Source organism: Gopherus evgoodei, chromosome 4, assembly GCF_007399415.2.
Source record: "Gopherus evgoodei ecotype Sinaloan lineage chromosome 4, rGopEvg1_v1.p, whole genome shotgun sequence".
Classification (NCBI taxonomy): Eukaryota; Metazoa; Chordata; order Testudines; family Testudinidae; genus Gopherus; species Gopherus evgoodei.
The window spans coordinates 106,976,565-106,997,624 of record NC_044325.1 but is presented as its reverse complement, the minus strand read 5'-3'; the positions used below and the strand labels follow the sequence as shown (position 1 = coordinate 106,997,624).

At 36.3% G+C, this 21,060-nt stretch overlaps 1 protein-coding gene across 16 annotated transcripts in view; it reads left to right on the top strand.

Moving 5' to 3' along the window:
* Positions 1-20,307, top strand: part of SOX6 (SRY-box transcription factor 6) — a 459,305-nt gene extending 438,998 nt beyond the window's left edge. For 12 of the 16 annotated variants that reach the window (XM_030560472.1, XM_030560465.1, XM_030560471.1 and 9 more), the window contains 3 exons: positions 1,180-1,413; positions 4,372-4,588; positions 13,152-20,307. In XM_030560472.1, coding sequence (XP_030416332.1) covers positions 1,180-1,413; positions 4,372-4,588; positions 13,152-13,455 — 755 coding nt within the window. In that variant the 3' untranslated portion in view covers positions 13,456-20,307. The remainder of the gene's footprint in view (positions 1-1,179; positions 1,414-4,371; positions 4,589-13,151) is intronic. The other 4 variants (XM_030560463.1, XM_030560464.1, XM_030560469.1 and 1 more) reach the window with 1 other exon arrangement.
* Positions 20,308-21,060: the final 753 nt, after the last annotated feature.

Genomic DNA, 21,060 nt, shown 5'->3' with positions numbered 1-21,060 from the left:
CAATAGAACAATGACGCTTTGCAGAAGCTAAGTATCTGACCTTACATTTTTGGTTGATATAAATTACCTTTACACTGCTACAGAAAAATAATGAGGCATTTTATTGTGCTAATTTATTGTCATGTTTTGACATAATCACCTTTTTGTTTTTTATCAAAGCACTGGATAACATGAGTGTGGAAGCCTACAATAAAATTGTCACTTTTTTCCTGTACAGCCTTTTCTTCCTCTGTGTTCACAGCTATGTTCCAGCCTTAAAAGTGTAATTTACAATTATTATTCCAAAAGTTTCAGGACAAGGACATCACATCTCAGCTATATCAGGCATTTCCTACTACCTGATGTTCAGTTGTGTGCACTCTAATGTACAGTAAAGCTTAGACTGCTTGTTGTCAAGAAAACTGAGCTTAGATGCAGCCCAAGATCCATCACAAGTTAGAGCATGCACAGCTGAATTGGAGGTGGGGAATGGCAGGCCATCAGGATTCACTAAAGTGTCATTGTCAAGGGGAACCCAATGTACTAGTCACACCAACCTGTTGCTCTGGTATTAGCATGCATACCCATTGACTACAAACTACCATATTACAGATGCGTGGCTTGATCCTGCAAGATGCTGTCATTGAAATAAATATGAACTGAGGATGCTCAGCCCCCAGCAGAATCAGACCTATATAATGTGCAACATGTACCCACAGATTAAGAATACACTGTATAATTTATTACGAAATGTTTGGATATGTTCCACTGCACAAGCAGCAGAGTCATTGTGAAGTACTTGTGTGACCAGTTCTACATCACAGTTGATCGTCACGTGTAAGTTTTATACACATACACCCACGGAGCATACAAAATGTACACGGAGTAGTAGAACCCAGAACTGGAACTTGATCTAGTCTTTGGTACCTTGACAGAAGAAAAATATAATTATCGATACAAACAATTTGTTGGCTAATACAGGAATTATGGATCTTGTTAAGATTGCCTTTGGAAGGTTACATTGGAATTATGAAATTATGTCTATTTTATCTCCTCTTATAGATCTGGAATCAAGAAGGGGGAGTTGGGGAGAGAGAGAAAAAAAGTGAAGCTAAAATGAACAAAGCATAGGAAGTTGTTTTGTAATCAAAATAATAATGCTTTGCATCCATCTTGTTTCTTCCTGCCTTGATATTACAGGAAGTAAAGCAATGAATGGCTCTGCAGCTAAACTACAGCAGTATTATTGTTGGCCAACAGGAGGTGCCACTGTGGCTGAAGCTCGAGTCTACAGGGACGCACGGGGCCGAGCCAGTAGTGAACCGCATATCAAGCGACCAATGAACGCTTTCATGGTTTGGGCAAAGGATGAACGCAGAAAAATTCTCCAAGCTTTTCCTGACATGCACAATTCCAATATTAGCAAAATCCTAGGTAAGTACAAGACAATAAATATATTGTGACTGATGTAGATGTGGCAGCGAATGAGGACAAATGCAGGGATGGATATTTAGAAACAGGCCACAATTTATTAAACTTAATACAGGGGCACTACCCATCCTGTCACCCATACTCTCACCAGCATTTTAAGTGGTTCCAATACAGGTTACATGGATACTCCATATAACTATCTTGGCCTATAACTCAACATGCTCTTCTGAGTCTTACCACCACCGGGGATACTAAAAAGCAGGGGAGTTTGGGGGAGGACCTTGGCCCATGAAGGCCATAAGATTTTCCACTATCCCACGAGCACAAGGCCCGTCAATAAAAATCTCAGGTCTTTACTTCTGGGAACCATTCCTTTTAACCACACTGGAAACCACACACAAACTGTGAAGAACTAACATCCTTTCAGAGTACTATCATCAATTGTTAAATCCGTGCCTCCAGGGTGCTGTGAGGAAAGCGAAAAACTTCCCAGGTGCCAACAGGAAGAAAAAATTTCTTTCCTAACCCCAAAACAGCTGATTGGTCAGATCTGCTGTATCCACAAAACACAGCTCCGAGGCTATTGGGTAGAGAGGGTGGGGCTGCTGAGAATGTAGCAAAAAGAGGCTCCACTTGGCTCAGGCTAGGGTAGGGTGAGGGACCAATCAGCTCCTTTTCTTCCCCTATTAGCTAATGAATGGCAGAGACTCTGAAAGGGAGGGACAGCCCAGTGTCCCTCTATGTCTTCTCCTTCATTCAGCTAGGGCTGTCCCTATTGCCAGTTTCCTGTAACAATGGCTCGTGGGTAAAGTGACCCATTGCATGATCACATCAGAAATAATTTGAACTCAAGAGGCCACAATTCATGCAAATGGAAACTGTGCTTCTTATGGTAACATTAATAATTTTGGAACTATGTTTAATTTAATACAAATCCAAGATAAAAATTCATGTCAGAGAATTAAAAGTCAGAAATGAATTATTGGTCAGCAAGTTTCATAACACCTGAAAGAGCATATATTCAATGCATATTTTCTTTAAAAAATAAGGTAATGTTTTAATGAAACATATATCGATGTTAGAAGAAAAAATAGGAGGAAACACTTGCATTACACAATTAAAATATTACTTAATATTAACCATTCAGAAGTAATATTTAATGTGTATACACATGTGATATGGGCATACACCAATACATGAGTTTTGCCACTGTGCAAATAAATTGGCTGATTTTTTTTAGACATTGTGAGTCAATGACCTCTCTGGAGAATTAGAAACATACGTGAGAATGAGTGGTGAAATGTTAAAACATATATTTGTTCTCTGAGTCTTTGAAGTGAAAGATGGATTCTAAATGTAACTCATAATAAATAACAGTAAAAATCAAGTTTCATCTGTAATCATTTTATTGTAAACTTTTCAGTTGAAATGCATTTTTAACAAAGCTGTTTCTCGTGCATTTGTTATTTCTGTCAGAGGCAAAAAGACATTCTAGAAATAAATGTTACTCTGTCCTAAAACTTTTAGTATCTCACTTAGAAGTTCTCATATTTTTGTCTGCCATTTTAACTAAGTTATATGAATAGCCTTTCAGTTTTGTATAAACCCTGCACTGTTTCAATGTTGGCAGCCATGGGGAATCTATATTATTTGTGTGCATTCGGTGAAAAAAATATTAGGAATATAGTAACTGTATTCATTAAAATGTAAACTTTCAGCATAAATATATCAAAAGTGCCAGCAATCATGTGTGTGTTAGCCATAGAATTAACCTGTCATAAATAAGTCTATCTCCATATAATAGCTGTGCAACTTTTCCAGGACAATGAGAAAAGAGTCTGAATTATTAGACCTGACACAGAACATTGCTGGCTATGGATAATATTTATACAACTTTTCCATTTGTTGATGTATGAAAAATCTTGGTAAAAGAATAGCTTCCACCCACGTTTACCGCAGCTATAATAGTTTTATCCAGCTGAAAGACACCAAAAAGCTACTTTCTGCATTGCTTACCCAAAACAACCCCCCAAAACCTACCCTCTCTCCAAGTGTTTAGATCATTCTTTATAAACAATACAAGGGAGTTGAATAGTTTTTCCTCTTCCTGTATAAACTGTATTAGAATTTTTTACTACTTTTATTGGCTCAGCTTTCAATGAATGTTTACAATACTTAAAGTGGTGTATACGACTGCAAATGTGTTTTCCTTTAAAAAAATAACTTTCTAAGTGTAGTTCAATACATTCATTTCATCTGGCCAGACAAAAATATGCATAATAGGATTTAAAATATTGTAGAGTGCTAGTAGTATGCCAAGGTTGTATCAAAGTGCAACTAAATTAAAGACATCTTATTAGTAAGGAGTTTTGTAATTCTGTGAATAAGTGAGCTTTTCATAAGTTTTCCTTGCTAAGTAGTACAGTATTAATATCCATTATTAGAAATTTATAAGATATGTTCTTAAGAACTCTTGGAGAAGCACACATACATTACCAATGTGATAAGCTTTTAAGATCAACAAAATGACAGTAGACCCAACCTGACTCTAGTGATGTGCATTTTAATAAATAGCTCACAGAATTATTCTCAAGTCAAAAGGTCATTATTGTAAAGAATAATTGAAAAAAATTGTTATGGACATAAGATCCATATTTTCAAATGCAACTATTGATTTTAAATGACTCAATTGTTAGGTGTCTGACTGGAAACAATTTAAAGGAGCTGGATTTTCAGAAAGTGGGTGATCTGCACTCTCTGGAAATCATGCCCCTTTGAGGTGTCTCAAATTGGGTGCCCAAAATAGCTAATCACTTTTGAAAATCTTGGCCAAAGACAGTTTTTTTAAATGCTGGTGAACTTGTTATACAAGGTGGCCAAAAAAATAAAAAAGGTGTGTTTCTCAATGCCTATAACTAGAACTCACTCTGCCTTGCTTGAGCATCATGTTTTTATATATAGGCTCTCGCTGGAAATCCATGTCTAATCAAGAGAAACAACCTTATTATGAAGAACAGGCCCGGCTAAGTAAAATCCATTTAGAGAAGTACCCTAACTACAAATACAAACCTCGACCAAAACGCACCTGTATTGTTGATGGCAAGAAACTGCGTATTGGAGAATATAAACAACTGATGAGGTCTCGAAGACAGGAGATGAGGCAGTTTTTTACTGTGGGGTAAGTATTATTATTGCTGTTGCTGTTTTTTTCAATGTAGTACCATGATGTTTTTTCAAACAAATGGACAGTTCTCCTTACCTGAAGAGTTTACGAGTTAAGGGGGCAATCTGCAAAATCTTGCTAACACACCTAGGATTTACTATTGAACATAGAATTACCAGCCACATACTGTACTCTTTGATTAACAATGGGCCTGATTCTAGAACTCTTTGAAAACAATAGGACTCCGTTCATTGGCCTCAGAGCATTTTTAATCAGGCCATATGTGGGTTAGTAGCAAGCCCTGCCCTCAGTAGCGATGGTTTCCAGGATTAGTCCCAGGATTAAAACTGGAACAACAGGAAAAAGTAGAAAAGGAGTGTTAGGGAGGACAAAGGTGAAGAAAATAAGAGATTTAGGGAGGGGAGGACTAGGGAGAAGATAGTAAGATTATGCAAAAGCCTGGGTGAATGATGCGCATGTCTTGAAGGCACCTAGTATTTTTTTTGTTATGTATTATTGTGGTATACAATATTCCTTGAAGAAATGTGTTGTGAGAAAGGACTTAAAGTACAGGGATAGATCAGCCAGGTTTCCAGTTCAGAATGTATGGCACTAAAAAAAAAAAATCCCACTACAGTTTTAATCATACTTTTTGTTATAAATACAGGGGAAGGTAATACTGTTAAATGACATCTAGAATTTTGAACAGGATGCAATGCTATGACAGTTCTCCAGATTCAGGATAGAAAGCCCACTGAAACAATTGCATCAGAAGTGATTTATCTCTTCCATTCGCTTTTGAATTAATTTGTGATGCTCTGTGCCAGGGTACGATGTTTCGGGTAGTTTAAAAAGAGCCTAAAAGCTATCTCCCCTGCCAGCCCTTCCAAATTCACAATGTTCTGCTTATTTCTCTAATCATAATAATCTCCTTTTATTGTGTGCTTTACTACCAGATAATTGACCTTGACATCAGTTATGTGCCCTGATTTTTGGGATGTGGAACTCCCTGTTGCAGTCAATTATTTATTGGTACAGCCTGCAACAATGTAGACTTTTTGTTAAATCTATAAGTATTTTCGTATTTTGAAATATGATGAGATAATATAACTTTCGAGTCTGTAATGTGATGCTGTTGGCTTACTCTGCACTATTAGTGGTTTACTAATAAGCTGTCAGAGAAATTGTACAGATTCACATCTGAATTGACATAGCATATCACAAATGATCTTCAGCTCAAAGGAGTGAAATTCTAGCCCACCTCTTCCAAGGCAGATTAACAGTCAAATCATATCAATACAATACATTTTCAAGATCCAAGAGCAGCAATGTGGTTAAATTAAATAAAGGAATGGGAGAACAATGGCATGACAGTGAGAGAAATGATAATGGAAGAATCGGTTGCTAATTCAAAGCAAATTAAGCCTCAGCATTGTAGGGATCAGAGGAGCAGTTACAATAAGGAGGTCAGGACTAAGAATTATTCCGTAGAAAAGTGAATGACACAATGACTGTTTTTCAAAACACTAAAAACTATTCCCCATGAACCCAATGACTCAAGTTAACCTTAATGTCTCCTTGTGATATATCACAAAGAATTATGAGAGGCAACATGAGAATTTAATCATTTTTCTAAATACATGAGTCCTGATTCTTCTAATTTACACTATGACCTCTTAACACTCATCTGGTAGAAAAAAGAGGCCTTAAAGTGAGTGTAAATTACATTTATATTGATAAGATTTGAATGTAATTTACAACCACTTTAAGATCCCTTTATAAAGCTAAAGATGTATAAAGGAAACTTAGTGTTAGAGGGAATCGGCCCTTGGTTGGAAACATGAGAGAATATGAAAACGCATTACATGGATTAGTCAAAGGTGACAAAGGATTCATGTCTTTGTTCCATCTGTATTTAAATTTGGGAGCTGAGGAGACCTAGAATGTGTGTGGTTCTTCTGAATTTGTTTTTACAGGGTTTCTTTTGTGGTTGTTTGACCTTTCACAGCAAAAAAAATCCCACTGTTTTTTCCCCAGAAAAACAAACAAACAAACAAACCAAAACCACTGAAAACACCAAGTGAGAAACTGGAGAAAAAAAATCTGAAATGAAACACAAAACTCATGCTATATGATTCATGTGGTAAGAATATTTATCCTTAAATATAAAAACTTTATATATTGTCCAAAACAAAAAGTTTCCAATTAAAGTAAAATACTGTGCCACAACAATAGAGTCTCCAGTCAACTAACTAGTTAGGCTTACCCTGCTTTCACCTACTTATTTGCTTTGTCAAAGTCCAGCCTATTATGAAGTTTCAACTAAGCAACACTGTGGGCCCAAACCCCTTAAATATGCCATAGTTTAGCACCATTTTAATGTAACAAACAGTATACAACCTTGTTCACAAATGCAGATTTATATTCAAATTATAGGCCAATCTTCAGAGCAGAGTTTGTTGGGAAATAGTTTCCCATCCTGCAAATATGTTCAAGACTCTGAAAATTGTTATCAACCCAAAACAGGACAAAAAGTTTAAATCTCAAATTTTTGTGAACCAAAAAATCAAAGAACTGTTTGGTTTGGGTTGATTGAAATGTGTTGCTTTGATTGAGACCTTTTAGATTTTTTAATCTTTTTTTCTTCAGTTGAATTAGCTTAAATTTACAAACAAAACGTCATTTTGAACCAGAAAAAAACATTTTTTTATTTAAAAATAGCAAAATACTTCATTGCAACAATGTAGACTTTTTTCAAAAACTTGTTAAGTCAGGAGATTCAGTGAAATGCCCTGTTTCACAAATCGTCTCAGGTTAAACAAATTGGCATTTTTGATGGAAAAAAGATTTGTCAAAAAATTCCCAACTAGCTCTATTTCAGAGTGAAATCAGAGCCTAAAGTTTCTAAGATCAGAAATCTTTCAAATGTATTTTTTGTTTACCTAAATTCTTCAGAATGGAATAGAAACAGAAAAAACAAAATAAAATGAGAAGACCCAAATAAAATCCTCAAACCCCACAGGGTTGTTTGTTTTGTTTTGTTTTTCTGTGAGAAAAAACGAAACTCAGGTTTTATAATTCTAGTTTCTTCTCATGAGGGGTTCTGTTGGTCCTTTTCCTGAGTGTTGTTTTTGCCCACTGTAAATTTTTTTTACTGGATCTAAGTGCTCCGAATTTCCATGTTCAGTGGTGTATTTGTGGGCATTCATGTATTTGTAAAGTGCCTATTCCCTTTCCTCCAAGTTTGGACATTTACAGCATCTCACCAGGTTTCTGTTGCGGTTGTAGTCCCCTGAGGTTCTATACATGAAAACAAGTGATGTCTGTTTGGATTTCTCAGTAACGTTCTTGAGTTAGAAATTCTGTTCTTTTGAATCTATTTATTTAAACACATGGATTAAATTACATATCATATGTTTAATCGGTTATAATGAATGCAAAACTATAGTCACTGTATGCAGAAATAAATAGAGGATCTATGGAGATGTGGGGGTAGAAAGACCTATTTAATTCATGGGAATTAAAACTTCATGGCATTTCATACAGTCACATATTTGTGTTGTTTAGGTGTTGGTGTTTTCGTCGTCTCCTTCTGCTTTTCTCTATTGAGTTCAAGTTCTTATACCACCATTAGCACTATAGTATCTGAGCGCCATTCTCAGCCCTGTCAACTCCCCCGACTGAGTATTTAGTTACTGTGGAAATGTTTGTGTCATGTGTATGAGTGGCCCTTACTCAGATTCCCCTCAAATGCAAAATTGTCTCCATTTCTACTATGATGACTAACTTTTTGTTACTCTTGCTTCTGAAATGCAGAAGTGCATGTGTTGGTTCTGACAGCATATAGTAAGTGGCATACTGTAGTAATCAAGAGTAAGACACACAGCGGTAATTTAAGTGAATGCTTCCTAAGAAACTGTTATGTGAAATAGCAGTATTTTGAACAAAAAAATAAACTAACGGCCAGATCCTGCACCACTTACTTAGACAAATCCCTGGGAAGTTCAATAAGAGATTTCTCCAGAGGGTGAGATTGTACCGTCGAGGTGATATTCATCCCTATGCAATAGACCAGCACAAGGTCTATGCATCATTTACATACAAATTAAGCAGTATGTTAAAGACTTAAGTGGGACTTAAGTAGTGTCTATACCTTGTGATGGAACTATATTAGTGAATTTTGCTCCAAATGAGAAATACTATCATGCAGGATAATTCAAACTTAATGGACTAACATATACAATTTAATTTAAAAAATAACAAGTGGAAATTCAACCTGTAATCAGCCAGGTAATATTTTATAATATTTTAGTTGTAATGATACATTTGTTTACGGGAAGCTTTGAATAAGAACTTTTCAACTCTCTGCGAAAGCTAAGCATTTAAGCAGCTTCAAGTAATTTACAATTTATCTTCAATAATTCATTTTTCATAATCCTTAAGTAAATGTTGTTCATGTGGAAGCCATAAACTTCAGAGATGTCAACTTAGAGCAGCATATTTTGTTACCTTTTCTTACAAAAATAATTCAATTCTGAGTCATTGTCATAGTCTGATACCCTTTACATGGAAGTATGTATTCTATACATTAGTCTGCAAAATGATGTGAATGTTAATTTTCTTGAATCTTGCCTCTACGAGATGTTTATAAATAAAGCCTTTACAGTGTTTGTAACTACTGTATATGTGTGTATTCTGAATATTGGTAGCCTACCGTTTTGAATAAGCATGTAATAGTATACCAGTATAGCAAGAGCTAAAAGTAAGTACACAATGGGTGCTTTTGTGAGATTTACTGTTATTTTATTCCTTACAGGGAAGTAAGTTTCAGGGTGTGTAGCACATAAGCATTTTCCTTAATGCAACCAATTTCGTTTCAGTCATTTAAAGAGCTGTCAGAAAATAGTTCTGAAGGGATCAGCAAACAATGGTAATTTGCCAATTTAAATGTTTAGTTAGTTTTGCAAAAGTCAAAAATGGAATGTGCTCCAGGAAAATCCTAATAATGTTAATACCACTAAATTGCCAGCAGGTCAGTTTATATGAGAAATTTCATGTTGCCTACTCTTTATTGTACTTGTCTAATTATATTGGGCCAGATCCTTGGCCTCAAAACAGCCCGTTAGCAACACTGGCAGAGCAAAGGGTCTACAGAACTGGCTTAATTTGCCCTCTGATGATTTCCCTGGCATCCGAGAGTCCTCCAGTGGTATAGAGCTGGTGTAGCCACTTCTCGTAACCTCTAAGGCATGAGCACTGTTGTACTCTGGAAGATCTCCAGCTTCCCTTTGATGGGCACTGGAGCCGGGTGCAATTAAGAACTTAAACCAGGGGGTGAAGCAGAATCAGGGAGGCATAGAGGTGATATAAAAATATGTTTGCCTATGGTACTCTGCTTAGCACAGCTTGGCGAGACTAGAGGATCTAGAATTTAATACGACAACAAAAATGCCTTTAAATACAAATGTTTTTAAGGTAAACTGCAAATATGTAAAAATGTAAAATTAAGTTAAGACCTGAAATATATGCTAGATACCCCATTTCATTTCAGAGCATGAAGGATGAAAGTTTAAATGAACCCCTTTTTACTTCTTTTTCTCCTCTGAATAATCTTAGTCATTTCTGGCATCAAGTGCAAGCCATGTAACCTGTGATGTCAGAATGACACCATCTCAGAATGCACCAATGTAAAAGGAAGTACCAAGAGAATTACACAAAAGGGAAAAAATAGTTTACATGTTTGATTAGCTAAATGGGCATTTAGGTCCCAATTCAGCAAAGGACTTAAGCACATCCTTCATTTAAAGCATTTATTTAAGTTTTGTTGAAGTCAATGGGACTTAAACTTGTACTTAAAGTTAAGCACATGCTTAAGGGTTTTGTGGAATCAGACCTTCACATTTAATTCTGGACAGAGCTCTTTTTTTTTAATTTTTGTTTTTTTACTTCACCTGAAATAATTAATATCCGGTAACTATCCATCCTTTATTTTGAAATCTTAGAAAGTTTTAAGGGAGAAATTGTGATTCCATCGAAGTCAATGGCAAAGCTCCCATTGACTTTAATGGATCCAGGATTTTGCTAGAATTATTTTATATCTTTTATTGCACAGGATGGTCTATGTGGCAATACAACTCAAACCCAACCCCACCCCACCCCCAATTTCTGATTAAATACAGGTCTTCAGACAATCCATTGGTTTTGACCTACTCCAGTCAGTAAGCATATTCACCACGTGTGCTTTTTCTATACTTCACTAGAGGAAGAATAGTGAAATGCATTCTTGAGAGTGATTCATTAAGCCCTAAAGGTGTGACCTACTTTCCAGTTACACAGATCAGTTTTGCAGATCTGTTATACTACTTATTGTCATGCTACAATTTGGCATGCATGAGAGATGATGCCTAGAGTAAAATACCAACACTGCAGATTCATCCTCACTATCCCCAGGTAACCTGCACTCTTTCTTACCTTAAAAAGTGTTGAAGAGATGTAATGCTATTGCAAAAATACTTCCCCTCTCATTGAAATGCAGACATGTGAGAGAGAGTTGCTAACCTTTAATAAATAACTTAAAAAATAAGCCCAGCAGTGTACCAGATTACTTACATGTTGCACTTTTACACTGCCTTTCTTGTTATGCCACTCCGTGGCTCCTTCTGATTTTTTCCCCTTATCGTAGAAGGAAAAATGCTAATCTTTCTCTAACACTGCAAAGAAAGGGATAGCACAGAACATTCTGAACGTGTCCACGGCAGTCTCTTCACTTGAGCTAAGAGCACTGTTTTCACCATCAGTTCTCATATCTTGGCCATTAGTAACTAGTTGCCCACTTATGAAAAAAAAATGTTTCTTCTAGGGATTAGACAGTCAAGGGTCATGCACAAATGCCCTCTGCAATTTCTTCGCTTTGTGCTCTCTTGAAAAGAAATCTAGCACACAGAATTGTGGGAAACCAGTCCTGATTGGGACCTGTAGGCACTACTGCAACACACATAACACACATTAAAAATACTGGTTTCTAAACAGTTTATATATTGGAAGGGTAAGACCCATTGATGTTGCTGTATAAAAACACTGCTTTTCTCAGAAGAGCTTTCAGAGTTAATACTGTGGAGTTCTTCAAAAGGTTTTTTTGTCAATTTATTAATGATATTAAAAGAAATACCAGGAAGAAAGATTAATGTTGGCATTAGAACTGGGGGAATAGTGTGAGAAAATTACACATGGACATCTTTGTGACTTCTAAAAAGAATGTTGCTGCAACCATTTGTGGATCCACTTATTTATTTGCTTTTGGCAAACAAACTTTTAGGTGAATGTTTCTTTTGTCTGAACGATTATGGAGAGGGAATGAAGTGGAATGAGGGAAAGAGACACATTTTGTATCCATGTGTATTTTTCTGTCACAAAAGCATGTTGTGCAAAGCCTTAAGAAATGAAAATTCTCTGCTCATATATTATAATTTAACCAAATCAAGATGTCTCTAGCTTCACTGCCTCTCAATCTCTCAGCAAAATCTTTTTTCTTCTCTGTTCTTTTCGGATATTCAAGCTTAGATTAGGTAAAGATTGAGTAGGGGAGGGGCTGGAGTCACTTTCAGAACAAAATCCCATAGGGATATGTTCTATATGGAATGTTATGATTTCACAGGCTCCCATGGTTCCTGAACCTGGAGTAGTTTGATTTCCTGGTAGCTCAGTGGTGTGATATTTAGTATGATTGTAGTCTCATGTCAATGAGTGAATGAGATTAATGCACAAATGACAGTTTTTGCACTCTTTCTCTTAATCACTGATCAGGACAGGCAAGCGAATAAGGACAGACACAAGGATTGATAGTAAGCAGCAGGCTGAAACTTAGCAATCTTCATTGACTGTCTATCCTGTGCACTGAGTGAGACAGAGGTTCTGAAGAACAAATACTAAGTGATCATGAATTTAAGGACTATGGGTAAAATATCTAAAGTGCTTAAGTGCCTGAGGAGCCTAAGGCCCATTGTAACATAAGTACTTAGGAACCTAAGTCTCATTGACTTTAAGTTAAGTCTCAATTACTTTATTACTCAGTAATAAGGTCTGTGAAGGGTGTAGTACTATTCACCGTAGTCAGTTGAAGAACTTACACTGGAACTCATGGTCTCCTCTGGGTGCTCAGCACAGTGAATATTATTCACAATAAATTATTTGACCAACTCTCCTATGTATGGCTGCAAGGCTGGGACTACACAGAGACATTTGAATGGCCGGTTTGAAGCTGCAGAAGCCAGCTTTGACAAAGTCGTATCTACTAGAACATTTAGTGACATTTTGCAGTCTATTTTATGTTAAACCACCCAATAGCTGAATGCATCAAAGATGTGAAACTGCGAGTTGCTGAGCAGCTTTATCTCCAGTTGCACTTGACAGGAGCAAAGGGCACTCTGCACCTTGCAGGATCAGAATCTGAAACTCAAAGGAGTACACCAATATGTTCTGTAGAAACCATGTACTTTACTTTTGTTTGGTATGCACAGTAGGGTTCCACTCCAGATCTAAAGTAAAGGTAATCGTGTTCCACTCTTGTGTTTCCTTGCAGACAGCAGCCTCAGATTCCAATCACCACAGGAACAGGTGTTGTCTATCCTGGTGCTATTAGTATGGCAACTACCGCACCATCACCTCAGATGACATCTGATTGCTCTAGTACCTCTGCCAGTCCAGAGCCCAGCATCCCTGTCATTCAGAGCACTTATGGTATGAAGACAGACAGTGGAAGCCTTGCTGGAAATGAAATAATAAATGGAGAGGATGAGATGGAAATGTATGAGGACTATGAGGATGATCCCAAATCAGACTATAGCAGTGAAAATGAAGCCCATGAGGCTGTCAGTGCCAACTGAGGAGTGTTTGCAGAATTAAAGTACTCTGACTCTTTTGATTTTTTGTTTTTTTGTTGAACAAAAAGTTCTTAAAGAGCCTGCATGCATGTGTGGCTCCTACAGTTACATCAGCAGAATGGTCTTAAATGTTTCTTAACGTGTGAGACAGATTGTTCCCCTAATTTTCATGAACCTGTTTTTTTTTTAATTTAGGTGAAGACATATATTAAATATCAGACATTGGGACTTGAAAACTTATATGAATCAATAGCTGTCTTACAAGTCTTACCTTTTGTCTCTTGTCTTTTTTTTTTTCTCCCCTATTTGGATGCTGATAGAAGTTTAAGTTTTTGTTTTAGATGGGGGTTATACATTCTCACTCAGGTATGCTGTGTCAGCCTACAGGTTGTGAATGTGTTTTTATTCTGGATTATTTTAGAAAACAAAAACTGCAGATTTCATATTGTGACACAGAACAAGTCCACAAGTGTACGCATCTGTGTGTCAGAGCTCATCTTTTAAACAAACTCTGAATTCCACTTTTTCCACATGTATAGCTGAACTTCTGATGTGCCAAACTTTTCATAACTTTTGAATCTTAACATTTTAAAAAAGTCTTAAGAGAGACACTGTAAAGTCTTAGACAATCCTTTGGCATCTTAAAAAAATATATGTAAAACATAATTTTTTTTCCAGAAAATGGTAAAGTACTCAGGAATCTGGAGACAGGATATTCTTAAGTAGTGAATAAGATTGCCACAGTGCATGTGCCCAATTGCTTTTGCCTCTTGATATACTATTAGCGCAAAATATTAAGCACAAAAGCGCGATCACCAGCTATGGACAGGCCTGTCTTAGCAGTGTGAGGCCACCTCTGACTACATTCTTTATCCCTTTGCTTTTAACCCTTGCATTCAGTCTTAACACATTTTCTCTTAAATAATTTATTCATTCCAGAATGTCAAGGGTGCAAATACTTAATATTTATTTTAAAATGTACTGTTGGTGGCATTACATTTATAATTCCTTATGATTGTCTTAAAGAGCCCTTTCACTTTCTTCCCCCAAAATGTGCAGGTGCCTGAAAATAAAAAATGCACCTGCTTTCCAAAATGAAAGTGGAATTTGTGAATGGAAAATCCAATTATTTCCATAACACTATACATCCAAAGAACATCTGGAACCACTATACTGCATGCAATGCAGTATAGAATGGATACTTTTAATATGTACATACAGTACATATACTCCTATATATTTCTGTGTGTCATGATACACATCTATACTTATATAATATACAGATGAACAATCAATGGAGACAGGTGCATTCAATATCTCTTCAGAGTCTGCATGGATGGCTTTGTAAGGCCTGTAGAATCAAGTAGTGAATCAATGTTCTGTACATCCCCATTCCAATGGTGACCTGCAGGAGCTTTCTGGTATCTTCAGTGTATTTATGCAGTGATTTATTTGTGAAATTCCTTGAGGGAAAACTCACACAAATATTAGTTGCATGGGAATGGGAGCTGGAACTCCTGAGTTCCTTTGCTGGCTCAGCCATTGACTCGTTGAGTGACTTTGGGCAAGTCATTTAAGCCACAGTTCTATGAACACTTACGTAAGTATTTAATTTTACTCACATGTATGAGTCTAACTACATATGTGTTTGCAGGATTAGGGCCTTAATGTCTCTGTGCCTCAATTTCTCTATCTGTAAAATGAGGATAATGATGTTTCTTTATATCATAGGGGTATTAAGAAACTTTATACATGATTATAAGGTGATTTGGGATATTTGGATGAAACCTGCTATAAAATGCAAAATATTATTATTGTATTATTAGAAACAATATCAAAGACAAAGAAATCTTCTGGAAAATATATGGGGGGAAAGAGAGGGAACACTCCTAGGTTGAGTAGTTATTGAATGTTCAGAGACAAAGAGAATATAAAAAGGGAGAATTTTTCTTTTTTTCACTCCCATTCCACTCTTGATACTCACAAATAACTCAGTGTCCATAATAGTACTGGGGGTCTGATCCTGCACTTGAGCTGAGCGTCCTCAACTCCCACTGACTTTACTGCGAGTTTAAGGTGTTCAGCACCTCCGCGAAACAACACCTTGCAGAATCAGATACATGCAAATAAACATATATGGACCTGATCCAGCTCCCATTGATTTTAATGAGCATTGGATCAGGCCCCATATGACTAAATAGGTACAGTGTTAATACAAGTTATCTTCATGCCCACCACACAATCTTGTAAAGCTTCCTGTAAGATCTAATGACGAGTCGCTGTGCTGTGAGCTATCATTTCTCTCACAACTGCAGCTATTTGAGTAGTGATAACCGGTTTCACCACTGTAGGAATCACATCTAAATGTGCAAAAACAAAGAAGATTGTTCAGTTTACAGGACGATTTATAAGGATAATGACACAGAAACACAGTGGTCAAATTTCTCTGACCATTTTGTAATTTGGAACAAAATGCTATATTTTTACTATTTATTAAGTGTGTTCTAAGTCCATGTCTAATAGCAATAAACTGGTCTAGCCAAGACTTTAAAGGCATATGCTGTGTCATTAGCTGGTGAGCGCCCTCTTTAAGCTGGCTAAGGTACTGATAGAAAGTGTTTTTTTGTTCTTAATATTTCCTGGAGATTTGAACTGTTTTTAATACATCTAGCTTGGATTAGGTGGGAGAGTACTCTATTATTTCCTAAAGAACAACTATTTATTAATGTCTTACAGATTTCACTATTTCTAAATAGCTCTCCTTCCCCCCCCTCATTTCTTTTCTCTTTCTCTTTTCTTTCTGGTGCTGTTGCATAGGTAGAATGCTGTACTGCTAGCATTTTTTTTATGTAATTATTTTTGCACAAAGGCAAACATTTAGATTAGTAGGTTAATTTTTTTTAATTTTATGACCATGCCAAAATAATATTCTGCAGGCTGGTGGAGAACAAAGGACTGTTCTTTAGGACTGAAACTTGATTTTGCTTGTAGTACAAAAAACACACACACTCACAGATGTTGTTTCGTAAGTGTTATAAGCACTGGATATAAATGGTATTTTTTATCACTTCTGACTAATGTGAAACTGTTGTACGAAAACTATATGAACAAAAGTCATCTGTTTCGACTCGTGTGGGCCTGCCTCACAGTTGCCGGATTTGAGTCATTTTTATGTCTTATTTCATTTATTTATGCAAAATACATGTATGTATGAACACTTTGTTTTAGCTCCCGCCCTGCCTCAATGTTCATGTTCTGTCACTTAAAGCCACATTCTTGAAAATGATTGGCTATTCAGGAATCACCAGATTGTAAAACCTGCATTTATTGGTTGGAGAAGTGGGAGGGAAGTAACTGAATCTAAATTGCGAATATAAGCATTTTATTGTATTTATTAGCCGACATTGGCTCTAAAATGTCAGTGGAAATCAAGGAAGGACAATCATAAGGAAAAATTATGATTTTTTAATTGGAGCTCAAAACAAAGTTTTTAATGAATTTACCATCTCATTTTAGATTTTTTTAAACATTGTGTAAATATAACATAGGAAATAGAATTTTATTTTTTGTTCATGGATACTTAGTGAAGCATAAGTTATGTATTTACTTTGGTTCTGTATCAGTGTATGTTGGTCCATATTAAATGCTGACAAGTCACTGTACCTCATGTAGATGCTGAATTTACACCTGCAGTGTGAGAGCAGTATTGTGGATCTGTAGCTGGGACAGCAAGATGCCTCACTTGTGCTCTCTTTGAATTTTAATTGCATATTCCACAAACAGAATACTTTTTTTCTTTTTTCTTATAGAAAGTTTATACATATCAAATTTCCAGTATAGCTGGTAGGAAACTCAATTTGCTTTGTGAATCTGAGCAAAACTGATGAAACAGTTTCATTCCTATTTGAAAGCAGATAATGGCATTTTGGAGGCAACAACACATGCCTCAAGAAGATTATCATCATTAAGCGAGCCCTTGCAAAGCTAATTAGATTTAATACTGTTAAACTGTTGATTGCTGTGTTCATTATGTCATGATATCGTCATATCAGGAGTTAAAAACAGGAAGAAATATTGGCACAGAGGCCATGTGGAATTGTTTTCTAAGCATTGAGTTTAAGTACCGCAGAATAATTCTGAGTTTAAAATAATCATGCCATTCAGGTAATGCAAAAATATAGTAAAGCTATTTTTACTGTGAACTGAAACAGTTTTACAGTATAGTTCCCTATTTAGTTAACAGATGCAATATATTTTCTTTTTGGAAACTTATAAAAAACTTATTTTCAAGAGAAGAACACTCCTGAAGCTGTCTGGTGCCAGCTAGCGGTAAATTGTTGACTTCACTTGGTGTTTGACGAAACAGAAATTAGTCTTAATGGAATAGAACCTCTGATTTTCAAGGTACATGTTTACATAGGGAAGCAACCCTCTTGGAAGGGCCCAATTCTGATCCATTTACACGTTCATGTATCACCATCTAGCTTGTGAAACCAGCTGCTGAGAATGCATGGGATCAGAAAGTTCTCCTAAATTGGTGTGTTTAGGCTCATCAAGAGGTAGGGCAAGGGTAAAAGATGGGATTGGTACAGAATGGGAACTCCAAAATGAGTGACTACACTATTATTTCAGTAGAGTTATGTACAGAAAGTACTATGCCCTGTGAAAAGAGTACAGCAGTCGGTTGAAAATAATGATTGTTTAGAGTGTAAACAGAACCATGCCCTAATACTAAATTCAAGCATGGTCCCTGCATCGTCCCTATGGATTACTATTTTTGTGTTGTCAAAGACATGAAATTTCTTAAACTTTATCAAAATCATTTTTAGTAAGAAATATTGCAAGGCCCCCAGCAAAACACAAGTATCTGCTTAACTTTAAGCATGTGAGTAGTTCCATTGAAATGAATGCAACACCACTAAGTTGTTCAAAGTTAAGCATGTGCTTAAATCATTTGCTGACCCAGGGTTACACTGCCAACAACTGCACTAGAAATTCAGCCAGTAGAAAGTATGATATAAATAATATTCTTATATTTTTAATGAGAAGTTGACAAACGGTCTCAGACCCCAGGCATTTGCATGCTTGTTCAAGTCTCAAGTTGGCACTTAAGCGTGTTCATTTAAAAAAATATTATATAACCTCATTTGATCTTTTACAAAATACTTACTCTTGCTCCTTAAATAACTTCTTCATCCAAACACCTTTTTTATATAAACCCATTATAGTCTGTGATTTTTCTCAGATATTACATTTTTGATATATTGTAATTCCCTGATCCTACTACAGAACAAAAGAAGCATTAAAAGATAGGTATATGGAAACATATTTCATTTGACTCCACATCCCTTTTATGTACCAGATGCATTTTAAAAAGCTGACAAAGAAGTATTCTGAGAGTTCACACATTGGGTGCAAAGGGATGGGGGAGGGGCTAAAGGAAAACGTATCAAATTGGTATTTATGGCAATATGAAAGCTATAAAGCAACTTAGTGACATTGCTTGCTTTGTAATTTCCGCTTTCTTAAAAAACACAAGTGAGGTCCTTGGTGCTCTTAGAGTATGGGGAATGTGCAAATATTTAACTGTTTGTATGCTGCACATTGCAGACCTGCTAGTGTGCATTCTCCGTTTGTCTTCCTTTGTCATTTGTGTTTTGTTTTCTCGAAAGCACCATTTTTTTTCCTTCTTCAGCTTGTAACAGAGTAGGATGTTTAGCATTTATGTTCACTCATTATTGTATTTGCCATGTAAAAATTTTTTTATTACATTAAGGCAAGCTTATAAGCTGTTACTACATAACTTATCTTACTGTAACTCTTATTTCCTGACATTGTAATTTGTTTGTGATGTATATTGTGAGATTGTACTCTATGTTAATTTAATCAGCACAATTCACTGACATGCTGGACTGACATGCTAGCTGCTGTTTCCAATTGTAAAGTTTGTGTAGAGCTGTTGGGACAACTGAGACTCTCTTGTCAAGGTACTATGCTTTGGTTCCTATAGCAACACTGTGGGTGTGGCTCTTAAAATGCTAGAGCTGCTGTTTGTACACCCACTAGCAAATTTTAACTGGCAGGTTTTCTTTGTAGAAATTCTATATACAATGCAGGTACCTACCCTGGGCCCATGGCTGGTAAATATTTGGGCGTTTAGAGGAAAAACTAGTGTCTATTGCTGCTTTGAATATGTTTTAAAGTCTGAAAATGTAAATAATTTATCAAAAAAAATCTTGTACAGTCCAGTGTAAAGTTTTTAAATGAACTTAAAGGTTGCCATCACATCTTACTCACACTCTCCTCTTGATACAGTAAAAACGAAAAAAAGTTTGCTAAGGATATTGATTTAAAACAAAATCTGCTCTCAATTAAAAAAAAGAGAATCCTTATTTGTAGCTGTGCTTCATTGCATAAACAGACGACTTGGATTTTGTTGTGCAGTATTGACGTGAGGTAAATTAAATATTAAATAATCTTTCAGTGGTACATTTAAGAGTCTTCTCCTCCTCTGCCTCAGTAATTAATGGAAAAGACACAACTGAAAGACACAGTCCTTAGACAGTATATTTTGGTGTATGTTGGCACCTTACCTACATGTTTGGGATTGTGGGGGGATTTTTTTTTTTTTTTTGCACAAGGTGCTTTCCTGATATGTTAAACATGTCATCTTTGGGTAATACCGTATATGCCATGATAGGGGTATAGACCCCTCAGGGGAGTGTCTATAAGACTGCCTATTTATGCTCATTTACCTCAAGACTGTCCTCTCTACCCTTAATCTATTCACCATCACTCCATCTTTTGTACTGCTGTTGACACTTACAAATTAAAGATAAATTTTGTTTTATGACACATGCGTGTGGCTTTTTCTATGCCTCTTCCATTATGTGTCCCCTCTTTGCCTCCTTTATTTTTTCCCCATCCCAACATAAAACACCTTAACTAACTATAGCCAAACTCAACAACATGAAAAACTGTATGCCCATATTGCTTTGTCTGGGAACTGCTCTCTTTTCTATATTATGATTGGCTTTGAGGTTAGTAATTACTTAGTCACAGTTCTCCTAGGAAAAGAATAAATTACATTGAAGTACTCTGTAGTAAGTATAATGTAATAGAGACTGATGGCTGTGCATTACATCAGATTTTAGGCCTGTTTCTGTTATTGCACAAGCCAAACATCTCCAGATGTCCAAGAAGAAATGAATCCTTCCATCCCTGGAGACAACATAACACACAAGCCTATTAAAAGGATACATCAAGTTATGAAAGCTCTATGATTAAACATTTAGGGTCAAATGTGGATGCCAATGAAGTAAATGACCCAAAAAATTGACTTGAGTGATACTAAGATTTGGTCCTTAGTAAATAATGGAAGAGTTATTCCACTGCAACTGCAAGACTAAACCCCCATCAAGGAAGAAAAGGAGCACAATGTCCCTTTAGCTATTGGAACTGCACTGCAATTCAGTATGACATGGAAATCACCAGACTGCATCAGAAAACAAAGATAGGAAAGTGACGGGTCCAGCTTAAAGTGAGGGAAACCCAGAGCTGAGGCCTATGCTCTTGTTACCATGTCTAGGTTTTGAGCACACCGAGTAG